An 11860-nucleotide genomic window follows, 5' to 3' on the forward strand; every position below is an offset into this window, starting at 1 on the left:
TATACGAACCGTTCAGAAGCCATATTGATCAACTGCATTAATTGAAAAGCAAAGAAACGTGACAGTGTTGCAAAAACTACTTTCTTAAATATACCTTCGAATCTATATTGTATATACCATCTTTGTCTCAATAAATAAATTTACGAAGGCAAATCATATGTCGTTTAAGAATTGAAGTTTAATCTTGTACCTATGTAATATATAAAATTGAGAAATCGATAAGAAATGATTCCGGTCAGTTTCGTTTCTAAGAGATTCATATGATATTGATAAAGGAGTAATATTATAACCAGCTTAAAACAGCTTAATTCGATTTCACTTTCTTATCGAGAAAATGGCGGTCCGAGCTTCTTTAGATTCTTCAGGAGTATCGGTTTCGTGATTAAAGCCTTCTCGATCGACTCTACCAGCACCTGTTCCTGACTGTACGGCGGAAATGGCATTCCCTCAAGATTATACACATATACAACACCTTCCACATCCGCAGCCACGAGTTGGTTACCATTTGCCGTAAAATCAACCATAATAAATCTGTTGGTATTGGGTGACGTTGTCACCGATGCAGGTTTGTATATCTTTCGTCTGATATCCCATATACAGATCTCGTTATTGACGATGCTTACTATGATCGTGGAATGGACGGGAGACCAGGCTGCGTATCGAACGCATGCCATAGTTGTGGACATAGTAATCAGTGGATCTGTCAATCCTTCTGCCCAGATTCGAATGCACCAGTCGGCGCCACAGGTTAGGAAGATTTTTGAACAAAATGGAGAGAACATCATCGAGTAAATTGGTCCATCGTGCGCTAAAAAGCTGTCTATATGTTGATATAAATAATTCGTGGAGCATTTGTAGATACAACCTTCGTCCGTACCCACGAAATAAATGGTACCCAAAGTAGGATGCTTCCGTAGTGCCAATGCCCCAGGGCTTCGACTGATTGATGTATTATAAAAGTTACACTGAACAGTCCTAGTGACACCCGGCAACGTTCCCTCTATCCTGTAAACCTTCATAATCATCGACGAAGTGAAATCTTCAACGTATCGATAGCAAAACACGCAACCGTCCTGATTGCACGTATAAATTTGTTCTTGGTATTCGTATTGCTCGTCACCTGGCCACCACTGAACTTGCCAGTGCGGAGAAGTCGAAAATGTAGCTTTCTCGCTTCGCCGTACGACATTGAGATCTGGATTGCTTACGTCGATCACCTTGATTTCGCCGTTGTAGTAACCGATAGCAAGTAAATTCGGCCGTTCGCGACTCCAATCGAGGTCTGACACCGGACTGTCAAAACTGTAATAACGAGCCGGTACACCAGGATTCTTCGCAGACCAAAGTAACACCAAGCCATTTTTAATTTCTGAATTAACTCGTGCCCCATATCCTACGGCTAGAATGCTTCTGTTAACGTAATTCCAGCGGAATGAAGATACTGGTCTTCCCGAAGTTTCTTCGGAATCGTGAATCCAGAGGAGGTCTGGACTGTACGTGAACTCCAAATCAAGGCTACATGGATCCTGTTTAATCAGGCCGGTGAAACGCTTTTGAGCGTGAATGAAAATGTTGTTCGATATTATACGCTCCATTACTCGTACGGCATTCCGGAAATTGATATGTTGGAATATATATATCTGCTCTTGTTCGGAGGTCTTCTTCTCGTAAATTTTTGATTTTGGTAGTTTAGCTTTCAAAGCCTACGAAAAGAAAATTAAACTTAATTGTTTGGTGTGTCTGTAAAGAAAATAAGCCTTTTATGATACTAAAAACTATTCAAACCTTTGATTGCAACATTTCTTGCAAAGATTCCTTTCTATGCACGACGAGCAAACCATTTCTTTCAATCATCAATTCAGGGGCACCATAAGCGTCGTACATCACCCAATTATTCACGAACATACCTTGATTTTTACGCCTCCTTCTGCTGAGGTGTGTTCCTCGAGATTTCGTAAGCACTTGCATGGTTTGAGTTTCGGTATCTATTAATTTCCTATTCGAACCAGGTCCTATCGTTTTATATTCGTAATTCTCGTTCTGTTCTTTAACCGCTATACCATCTGGCGTAAGTAAGTCAGCAGTTCGAGGCTGTATATCGAAAATGAAGAACGTCTCCGTTTCCCTCAAAGTGAGCGTCACAGTATCGGGTCGAATTAAGAGAATATTTGGATCTTCGCTGAATAGGCCAAAAAATGTCGAGGATGTAATTTCTATTCATTAATGTGAAATTATAATAAAATGTCAATTATAATAAAACATTAATATTAATTCTTTGTGGATCTGATATGTGTATAATTTATTTATACAAATAAAAGTCATATATGTACATGTTCATGTATATTTTTATTAACATCTTTAAATAATAGATACGTCCCCAAAGAGTCAATACGTATCATAATCCTAATAACAGCCTTAAAATGCTTAAAATACCTTATTTTATAAATTATAAATTAGCTATTTAATGTTTTTAAAACACCTTTTTGAACTATGTACATAAAATTTTATAATATCTAATTATAATACTCGTACCCAAAATTACCTAGGTAGATAAAATTGAGGAGGAACTTTATCTTCATCATCATCATCATCATCAAAATCATCTGTTTGAGTGGATAATAAACTTTCAAACAGAATATCATCCGTTGTCATCGAACCGGAAGGAACTGAGGAGGTTCTGATGATCATAGAGGAACTTTCTTTCACTGCAATGCTTAAACCGGAAAGGATGGACAGTGTACCGACACTGCCGGTCTGGGATAATCCGATTGTTTCGAATGCAGTTATCTGTTTCTCGTCAAGCGAACTGTAGGTTGGATGGCTTAGTAATTTTGGAGTGACATCAACGTCATCCTCTATCACACGGAGTGCCTGACGTTGTTGTAAAATAACTGAGGTTAGGTTTTTGCCCGCGATCTTACGCGTCTTTCCTGCTGCGTTGAGCTTAAACTTCGACGAAATTGGGCTTTCGAATCTGCTGCTTTGATCCCTCGAGGTAATTTGTGGAGATCCTACTTCGTTTACTTTCATTCTGACAAATAATAGTTTTCATGTTGTTATACCTTCTATCACACGTCTGTATATACATTTACTAAAACTTGGTAAAAGATTTCATTTCGTTGATACCTGTAACTGTACTGAATTATCCACAAGCAAATAGAATAATTACGAAGTATTGAAAATTAAACCATGTATACTTTGGCATTATATCATGCTGAGAACCAGTCTCATTAATTACGCCTTTTATTTTTCATGTTGAATGCTTTTACTTTGTTATTAGACCATTTCGTCATGTTACAATGGAGAACGTATTGAACCGTACAGTCGTTTTCAATTCCATGGTGATAATAGAAATCAATTTTAGACACAGTTTTGTCGATATTTTGGACTGTTTATAAAAATTGTTACCTTTTAATTGTATAATACAATGTTAATAAATATACATGAATTTTGAGTAATTTGTTATTTTTCTACATGTGATTTATGGAAACTATTAATGTATGATTAAATGACTGATTAAATTCATTAATTTACTTATATGTCTTTTCATTTGATACATTGGCATTAGGATCATCAATCAAGTAATTAATATAAAATGAAAAAATGTTTATTATAAATACACATTGTTTTTTATTATTATATATTTATGTAATAATATTTTTCATTTAAATTGCATCTATCGCGCGCTCTCTTAGTGTATCTCAGAAGTTAATCGAATCGTATCACATGTACAGTCGATAAAAAGAGATTTTGCGATTGTGTTACGGCGTTAATCAAGCAGTGGATTTAAATAATCATATTAGGATTACGGCAGAATAATTGTAACGGTAGTCGAAGTTACAGTTGGAAATAATAAAACGCAAGCCGTTCGTACTAGCAATTGTCAGCGATAACATTACCATAGATAAATACAAACGCATTGCTGACAAATCTCTTACGTGTAGTTTCGAACATCCGCTTCGTGAAAAATCATGAAAATCATTTGATAGGACTTGCGCAATTGCGGTTACGGTGAACGTGATATATCAGATCATTTTGGAAGCAGAGTTAAGTTTGCAGAAGAATATATCGCTGACGGAGACTCCGCAGTCAAAAGGCTAAAGTAAGTGACATGAATTGTGTCAGCAATGGCAGATACAACTCCATTAGTATTTTGATCAGGCTTTCGATCTCTGGTTGCCAAACACCACCTAGTGAACGTTAATCGCTGTTCAATATTCAAATAATATTTTCAACAAGTATCATATGTGACAGCTTATTGCTTTCTGTAGGGAATATACTAAACACAATTAATTTTTCTTGTATCTTGACTTTTGCGTTTCTATCGTGGACATATGACATATGACTTCCGATTACACGGATACATAATACGTCAGACAGTACTGAATTCAGAAAAATACGATGTTAAAATAACTATAAATGGAAATTTCATATTTATACGAACTGCATAACCTTTAACATTTTACTTTTTCGAGGAATGTCATTGATTTCTTAAAATAGTTTTTTGACATTTACGTTTATACAAAATGTCAGTGATTTCGTAAAATTGTTTTTCTTTCCATGCGATAGTGTCGTCAGTGTCAGGTGATAAGAAATATACATATATTGTTCAAATCTTGTTTTCCTTCATATTGTTGTATATCAATACAAATTAATGTTATACAATTTTTAATTTTTACTTGTTAAGTTATACGTGGAAGCATTTTTACATTTTAAATAAACAACCTTTTGAATTTTGATATCTTGTAAGCTCTTGTTAAGATCAATTGTATTTCCATTAAGAGTTCTTCGATATGAGTGCCACAAGGGAACAAGCAGGACCATCCAAACCATGGGATTCTACCACAGAAGAAAAGGAAAAGGATAATCGAACTTTTGAATGCAATATATGTCTTGATACTGCAAAAAATGCTGTTATCAGCATGTGTGGTCATTTATTTTGGTAAGGATATTGTCAATATATTATACGTTTATAGTATCTTTTATGTTTCAATATCTTTGTAATAACAGATATCATATCATACATTTATATATGTACTTATTTGTATGTTTAGTTGGCCTTGTCTGCATCAATGGTTAGAGACACGTCCAACAAGACAAATGTGTCCTGTCTGCAAAGCTGCGATCAGCAAAGATAAAGTCATTCCATTATATGGACGTGGAGATACGAAACAAGAAGATCCAAGGTATATTATATTTTTGTTTCTTATAATTATATATGATCGATTTGACAACATATTTAATGTTATATTTTATTGTTTTAGGAATAATGTTCCACCACGCCCTGCTGGGCAAAGAACAGAACCTGAAAATAATATTGGATTTTCTAGTTTTGGGTTTGGAGAAGGTTCTTACATGTCATTTGGTATCGGAACATTTCCATTTGCATTTTTCACATCTACATTTAATTTTGGAGAAACACGACCAACTGCAGGTAAAATGTTCTTCACAAACTAACTTTATGTGTATGATTACTGTCTAATAAAATTGAATTAAAATATGTATTTTTACATAGCTGCTAGAGGAACACCGCAGTATGAAGAAGAACAATTCCTTTCGAAAGTATTTCTATGGGTGGCTTTGATATTTGTTTGTTGGCTCTTGATGGCGTAACATTTTGTTAAACCATATTACTTGCTCCGTATCTTGTAATCCTACACCACTTGCTGAATTGATTCATTACATTTTTATTAATACATCGATCTTTCCTCGTTTGTGTAATCGTTTGTTACTCATTACAGTAACTATACCTGCTTGAATAAACAAACGGATTTTGTCAGAGCTATAATAACACTTTTATTTGTACGTATACACATATATACACATGTATTTTATTTGTACATAAATAAGTATATTCAAGCAGATAGTTTTCTTGTTTTTAGGATTTCTGAAACCTATTCTTATGATATTTATGTATATATTACTTTTAGATACGTAAGATATATCTACTCTATGCAAAACATTTACAATTGGTTTAAGACAAAAACCTAGTGATTACATTTATTATATCAAAGTGGACCTATACGGTTTTTACTAATTATTAATATAAATAGTGTATATATAATCTATAGTTTTTTAAACAGATTAATAACAAACGCAAAGTAAACAGAATAAAAATAAATATATCGCTATATAATATATAATACTGTAATATATCATTATTATCAATGAAAGTATGTATGCTAGTAGTTTATAAATCTAGCTTATTTATTTTTCTGCTTTTATTTGTATTGTGGTTATGGAAATAGAAGGAAAGACAATTACAAAACCGGAAAACTATGATCATATAGTCAAAGAAGCCAAGCTTTTTTTGTATTCTTATTCAATGAGTGACAAATTATTATACTGAATGGATATCAACATTCCATATACAGTAATATTGATACTGGAAAGTTGATTGACTTGAAAGTGTAGCGTTTTTAATTTAATTTAATATCGTTGTCATTCGTTAAATATAATACGTAATTTTTTAAAAATCTAATATTGTAAACTATCTTACATGTTTATTTAATATATTATTGCTAAAATAAATTAGAGGTGAAAAAATGTAACTAACGTTCTTTTGATGAAATCCTTTAAACTTCTGTAGCTATAGCTTTTATTAGAGATAATAGTAAGTATACATATTTAATAACACAAACAATTTAATTGCAGTGCACTGTAATATTTCGAACATAGGTAGATACATGACACAAATTAAAATAGTAAATTATTCTACATAAGTTATTGAATGTATGTTAGGTAATTTTGTTATAATATTATATCTTTGTCTTTCACTTTGTGCAAATTTTTTTATCTCCAGCTTGTTGTTTGTCTTCTGTGTCTTACATAAATAATTCAATGTTGCAGTAAAAAAGAAACAATATTGTGCAAATTATGACTAAAATAAATATGCACGGGATACCCTACTACAGAAGTTTCAGTTGTATCAGAAGCTGTCACAAATAAAATTATTTTTATTTGTAGTGAAATAAATAATTAATTCGAAATCGTCATTAAATTCTAGTTTCTTTTAATGCACTATAGTACATTAGTTATATCCATCCTTATTTATTAAGAGTTTATTAATTTTGTTCATAGAATATTTTTATTTGTCCAAGCCAGACAACTAAAACCTTTGAGTAAAGAAACCCAAGCATCCCATAATGATCAATTTTGTCACATTATGGATCTAGTAGTTATATCACAGATTGCAGCTCCACAGGGAGATAATATAATACTCCCTCATCTATGTGAAAATGAGGTACTCAAAGACAGTAACTTGTGCATCAAAAGGTCCTTATATTGTTTACTATTTTGTGCTCTAATTATTTTTCAACTATAAACTATTTAACAGAGTGCAATATATATATACATGTACATATATATAATGCTCCCTTTTTAATACTTTACATATACCAACTTTGGACCTGAATTATATCTACTACCTCTTTACGGTAATTAGTATTTATTAAAATTCAATTTAATTTAGAAAGGTAGTAAGTACCTGTTTCTATTTATAAATAAACATAAAAACATACTATAATCAACAAAATGGTCATGATTATATCCATGATTATATTCATAGACATGATTATCAGAATAAGTCATTTTGTAACGGATATTGTAAAATGATTTTTTAAATTTACAGATATTTATTTATACACACTTCATTTATTTTTATATCTCATCTTTTGATGCCTTTTTCGTAAAGCCTTTAGAAATTAAGAGATTATTGCATTCTTCCCGTGTCAAACTTGACAAAGGTAATCTCTCTATTTCCTGAAAAGTGAAAACGTTCAATTATCTTACATAATACTCGTGTATTAAATTTATTGTACCTCTTCATTATCATTAAAGAGAAGCAGTTCTGGAACTGCACCTGGAATATGTTTAAATTCGACGTTATTACTAGGAAAAGTTATAAGGATTTATACAATTAACTCTTATTCTTCACAAAAGAAATTGTAATTAGGTAGAATTAAATAAAGATTTTTTTAATATTATAAGATAGTTATCTTTCACACACATGTAAACATTATATTACAATGTATATAGAACAATAGTAAAAGTTTAAATATGATAAAAAAAATGAAGACTTAAAGAAATTAAGTATTCCACATTCAAAATTCTTGTGTAATATTAATTATCCGTTTTTGATCATAAATGAGATACTTCTGAAGAAGTAAAATCAAAAAGTTGATTCTTTAACTGAAACGACTTTTATCATATTTTTGTAATATATGAATGTATATATGATAGTTTAATAATTTTTAAGGGATAAATTTTAAAGGATACTAGTTAGGTAAATCTTCAAAGATAAATTGTTTAACATCTGGGAGCCGGCTTAGACGACAACCACTGCAACTCTGGAAAAGATCTGGTTTTTTGAACTGTCCTAATTTGATTTAAAGTCATGGCATGTTGTTGTAATAAGGTTTGTGCTAATGAAAATAAATATATTTAATACCTCAACTCTTGCAGATGCATAATAAATGTTTGTTGAATTAATATTAGAAGCTGCAAAAGCGACAGCAAAGAATAAATGTGCAGCTACCAAAGGAGCCATGTTTACCCCACTAAAACGGAAGTCTTACTGAAGCCTAGAGCTGAGGGCTTATATCAGAGAGTGCTTATACTAAGATAACGTTACTCATCTTTGAGATTATTAAGTATGAGCTCTATGTACTGAAGTATCTAAACATTTCCTTTCCAACATACATCCAAAAATTCTCAAAGATTTTTAGTATCGTTTAATCCCTATGCAAATAACGTTTATTCGAAAAAATATAATTACTTGTGAGAATTCTTATTAAAATTTTTTTTTTATCAAAATTATTTTACTTTATATTTTATACTCAGACACATATTATTACAGACACATGCATATAAAAATTTGTTTCTATGTTATTATAATTGTATAAAATACGCTAAAACACAAATAATGTATTTTAATTTATATAGAAGCTACTAATAGAAAGGGAAATATCCCCACTACTGTTAGTAGTATAATATAGTAAATTGCAACTTAAGCGTCATGCGCAGTAAGTACATCTCGTGTGTGTGAAAATGGCGCTCTCTTGTGCGAGTAAGTTTTTTCTTCTTTATATAATAACTTTTAATCGATAATAAAAAAATTTATATTAATTTCATGTTTTTGATATTATATAATAATAATGGAAATGAATTGGTCATTTTTGCAACAAAGTTTATGATTTATACCGGCAAGAGTTGAACATAACCTAGAATATTTTTCGTTATTACTGATAAATAAATATGTAATTTTGTGTGTAGTTTCTAACGAAGTCCCGGAACACCCGGTCGTATCTCCAGTATCTGGTTCCATATTTGAGAAACGTTTAATTGAAAAATATTTAGCTGAAAATGGAGTGGATCCCATAACTGGAAAGGAATTAACTGTAGATCAACTTATAGATATCAAAAGTATATTTCTTGCTCTTTTTATATATTTGTCTTTGAATATCACATCCAGTTATCAATAATATTCTTGTTATTTTGCAGCAACTGCAATAGTTAAACCTAAACCACCAAGTGCCACATCAATTCCAGCTATATTAAAAATTTTACAAGATGAGTGGGATGCTGTTATGTTACATTCATTTACGCTTAGGCAACAACTTCAAACAGCTAGACAGGAACTATCTCACTCTTTATATCAACATGATGCAGCATGCCGTGTAATTGCTAGATTGACAAAAGAAGTAACAGCAGCCAGAGAAGCTTTAGCAACGTTGAAACCTCAGGCTGGAATTGTTCAGGCTACTACTATCCCACAACCTGTATGAACAAAATTATATTAATTTTATTTATACATCATATCAAGAATGTTTGCTGATAAACTACATGATCCTGCAGGCACTTGCAGTAGAAGCTGGAGGTACAGCTGCTCAACCTATGGAACAAGCTGGTATTACTGAAGATGTAATACAAAAACTTCAAGAAAGGGCAACGGTACTCACTCAGGAAAGGAAACGTCGTGGACGTTCGGTCCCTGAAGATCTGCTTCCACAAGATAGTATTCGCGCATTTCAAACACTTGCGTCACATCCTGTAATATTGTGTTCCTTCATTTATGTAAGAAATTTTTCATACTTTGTTATTATTGTTACTTATTTATTTTTAAGGGTCTCCATTCAGCCAGTGTTCCTGGTATACTTGCACTTGACATTCACAGTGCAGATACCAGTAAAATCTTAACAGGTGGTGCTGATAAAAATGCCACAGTATTTAACAAAGATACAGAGCAAGTTGTTGCAATATTAAAGGGACACACTAAAAAGGTATAAACTATTTCTTTTTTCAATTCTATTCCTAAAATCCTTAAATGATTAACATTTTCATATAATATTTAGGTTACTAGAGTAATTTATCATCCAGAAGAAGATATTGTAATGACTGCATCACCTGATACTACAATACGTGTATGGAATGTAGGAACCAGTCAAACAACTTTGTTATTAAAAGCTCATGATGCCCCTGTGACTGGATTATCCTTACACCCAACAGGCGATTATTTATTAAGTTCATCATTGGATCAACATTGGGCATTCTCTGATATACGTACTGGTAGATTATTGACTAAGGTATACTTCCAAAAAAAAAGACAACTATATCTAAACTTTTGTTTTATGTATTATATATACATATATTACTTTAATATGTATAGGTTGCTGGACAAGCTAGCCAACCATTAACCACGGCTCAGTTTCACCCTGATGGATTGATCTTTGGCACTGGAACTCAGGATTCGCAAGTGAAAATTTGGGATTTAAAGGAACAATCAAATGTAGCTAATTTCCCAGGCCATTCAGGTCCAATTACGGCAATTAGTTTCTCTGAAAATGGTTATTATTTAGCTACTGCTGCAGAGGATTCTTGTGTGAAACTTTGGGATTTGCGTAAACTAAAGAACTTTAAAACCCTTCAATTAGAAGAATCGTATGAAGTTAAAGATATTTGCTTTGATCAAAGTGGAACGTATTTGGCAGTAGCTGGAACAGACGTAAGGTAAGAATTATCTCATGTAACATATACAAGTTCAATTATATCAGTAATAATTTCTTATACGTTAATATTTCCATTCTTGCTTTCAGAGTGTACTTGTGTAAACAGTGGCAAGAACTGAAAGTGCTTAATGACCATACGGCAGCCGCAACTGGTGTTCGTTTTGGAAAACATGCGCAGTATATAGCGTCGACTAGTATGGACAGAACTTTAAAACTTTATGGTTTACCTTAAGCATTTAGTGACTAAAATACTATAGATAATTTAAGAAGAATTAAAATTAGAGTTTATAGTATATATTACTGATCATCGCTAACACGATTTTTATCATGGCTATCTATGTTCGAAAAATCACTCAATTTGATGGACAGTTAGAACTGTGAATGATTGCTGTAAGTCTCATAATTGAAACTGACCCTAAATGTAATTGTAATAATGATTTATGGAACCTTTGATAATTATTTCACTTACCTTGATAGTCATATTTTTACGAGTCTCAAGTCTTAAGTTCTGATAATTGGTACCAATTAAAATCCTTCGAAAACGCCTAATTTATATAACACATGATCATATAGGTAATAAAGGAAATTGCTTTCTAAGCCCAAGGGAGATGTATATTTATCCAAGTCTCTCTTTCAAACTGTGAAGTGTTTCCAAAATATCACAGCTGTGACAAACATTTTTAACGGTGATCATTAATAGCATAGTATTATAAAATCAATATTATTTTTATGAAGAAAATGTAAAACAAACATTTTCGTTTATCATCTGTATCCATTATTCAGGATATCGTTTAAAGTGATAAAATACAATTTATTCAAGTATAAGAAATAAAATGCCATTTTCTATATAATTC

General features: G+C 31.9%; 5 protein-coding genes across 6 annotated transcripts; 2 read left to right on the top strand and 3 right to left on the bottom strand.

Annotated features, from left to right (window-relative positions):
* Positions 1-323: 323 nt before the first annotated feature.
* On the bottom strand, positions 324-2399 carry LOC117206073 (WD repeat-containing protein 78). Its single transcript, XM_033445072.1, has 3 exons — positions 2393-2399; positions 1786-2213; positions 324-1703 (listed from the first exon to the last, which is right to left on the bottom strand). The coding sequence occupies exons 1-3, from the start codon at positions 2397-2399 to the stop codon at positions 324-326; spliced, it is 1815 nt and encodes a 604-aa protein (XP_033300963.1).
* Positions 2400-2531: 132 nt separating this feature from the next.
* Positions 2532-3391, bottom strand: LOC117206172. Its single transcript, XM_033445281.1, has one exon. The coding sequence runs from the start codon at positions 3028-3030 to the stop codon at positions 2539-2541; it is 492 nt and encodes a 163-aa protein (XP_033301172.1). The 5' UTR covers positions 3031-3391; the 3' UTR covers positions 2532-2538.
* Positions 3392-3718: 327 nt separating this feature from the next.
* LOC117206171 (E3 ubiquitin-protein ligase RNF185-like) lies at positions 3719-6299 on the top strand. 2 transcript variants are annotated; one of them, XM_033445278.1, is made up of 5 exons: positions 3719-4102; positions 4783-4942; positions 5055-5186; positions 5265-5434; positions 5516-6299. In XM_033445278.1, exons 2-5 carry the CDS (start codon positions 4794-4796, stop codon positions 5611-5613), a joined length of 549 nt encoding a protein of 182 aa, XP_033301169.1. In that variant the 5' UTR covers positions 3719-4102; positions 4783-4793; the 3' UTR covers positions 5614-6299. The 2 variants fall into 2 exon arrangements, with proteins under 2 accessions (XP_033301169.1, XP_033301171.1); XM_033445280.1 differs by lacking the exon at positions 3719-4102 and adding an exon at positions 4146-4584.
* A 272-nt stretch (positions 6300-6571) lies between these two features.
* Positions 6572-8719, bottom strand: LOC117206174 (selenoprotein M-like). The gene is made up of 4 exons (XM_033445283.1): positions 8450-8719; positions 8278-8348; positions 7821-7890; positions 6572-7761 (listed from the first exon to the last, which is right to left on the bottom strand). The coding sequence occupies exons 1-4, from the start codon at positions 8546-8548 to the stop codon at positions 7660-7662; spliced, it is 342 nt and encodes a 113-aa protein (XP_033301174.1). The 5' UTR covers positions 8549-8719; the 3' UTR covers positions 6572-7659.
* Positions 8720-8980: 261 nt separating this feature from the next.
* Positions 8981-11840, top strand: LOC117206162 (pre-mRNA-processing factor 19). The gene is made up of 8 exons (XM_033445264.1): positions 8981-9067; positions 9274-9423; positions 9502-9779; positions 9856-10050; positions 10125-10280; positions 10353-10583; positions 10667-11007; positions 11094-11840. The coding sequence occupies exons 1-8, from the start codon at positions 9049-9051 to the stop codon at positions 11236-11238; spliced, it is 1515 nt and encodes a 504-aa protein (XP_033301155.1). The 5' UTR covers positions 8981-9048; the 3' UTR covers positions 11239-11840.
* The last annotated feature ends 20 nt before the right edge of the window (positions 11841-11860 follow it).

This window comes from Bombus bifarius, unplaced genomic scaffold (assembly GCF_011952205.1).
Source record: "Bombus bifarius isolate JDL3187 unplaced genomic scaffold, Bbif_JDL3187 scf7180000007996, whole genome shotgun sequence".
Classification (NCBI taxonomy): domain Eukaryota; kingdom Metazoa; phylum Arthropoda; class Insecta; order Hymenoptera; family Apidae; genus Bombus; species Bombus bifarius.

Excerpts from the sequence above, each read along its gene's own strand:
- LOC117206162 (XM_033445264.1), top strand. Across the intron at positions 10,051-10,124 it reads AAACACTTGCGTCACATCCT|GGTCTCCATTCAGCCAGTGT; the intron begins GTAATATTGTGT and ends TTTATTTTTAAG. Across the intron at positions 11,008-11,093 it reads GTAGCTGGAACAGACGTAAG|AGTGTACTTGTGTAAACAGT; the intron begins GTAAGAATTATC and ends TCTTGCTTTCAG.
- LOC117206172 (XM_033445281.1), bottom strand. The coding sequence starts at position 3,030 with ATGAAAGTAAACGAAGTAGGATCTCCACAAATTACCTCGAGGGATCAA.
- LOC117206174 (XM_033445283.1), bottom strand. The coding sequence starts at position 8,548 with ATGGCTCCTTTGGTAGCTGCACATTTATTCTTTGCTGTCGCTTTTGCA. Across the intron at positions 8,349-8,449 it reads ATGCATCTGCAAGAGTTGAG|AGTTGCAGTGGTTGTCGTCT; the intron begins GTATTAAATATA and ends GATCTTTTCCAG. Across the intron at positions 7,891-8,277 it reads TTTGAAGATTTACCTAACTA|TAATAACGTCGAATTTAAAC; the intron begins GTATCCTTTAAA and ends AACTTTTCCTAG.
- LOC117206171 (XM_033445278.1), top strand. The coding sequence starts at position 4,794 with ATGAGTGCCACAAGGGAACAAGCAGGACCATCCAAACCATGGGATTCT. Across the intron at positions 4,943-5,054 it reads ATGTGTGGTCATTTATTTTG|TTGGCCTTGTCTGCATCAAT; the intron begins GTAAGGATATTG and ends TTGTATGTTTAG. Across the intron at positions 5,435-5,515 it reads AGAAACACGACCAACTGCAG|CTGCTAGAGGAACACCGCAG; the intron begins GTAAAATGTTCT and ends ATTTTTACATAG.
- LOC117206073 (XM_033445072.1), bottom strand. Across the intron at positions 1,704-1,785 it reads AAGAAATGTTGCAATCAAAG|GCTTTGAAAGCTAAACTACC; the intron begins GTTTGAATAGTT and ends TTCTTTTCGTAG.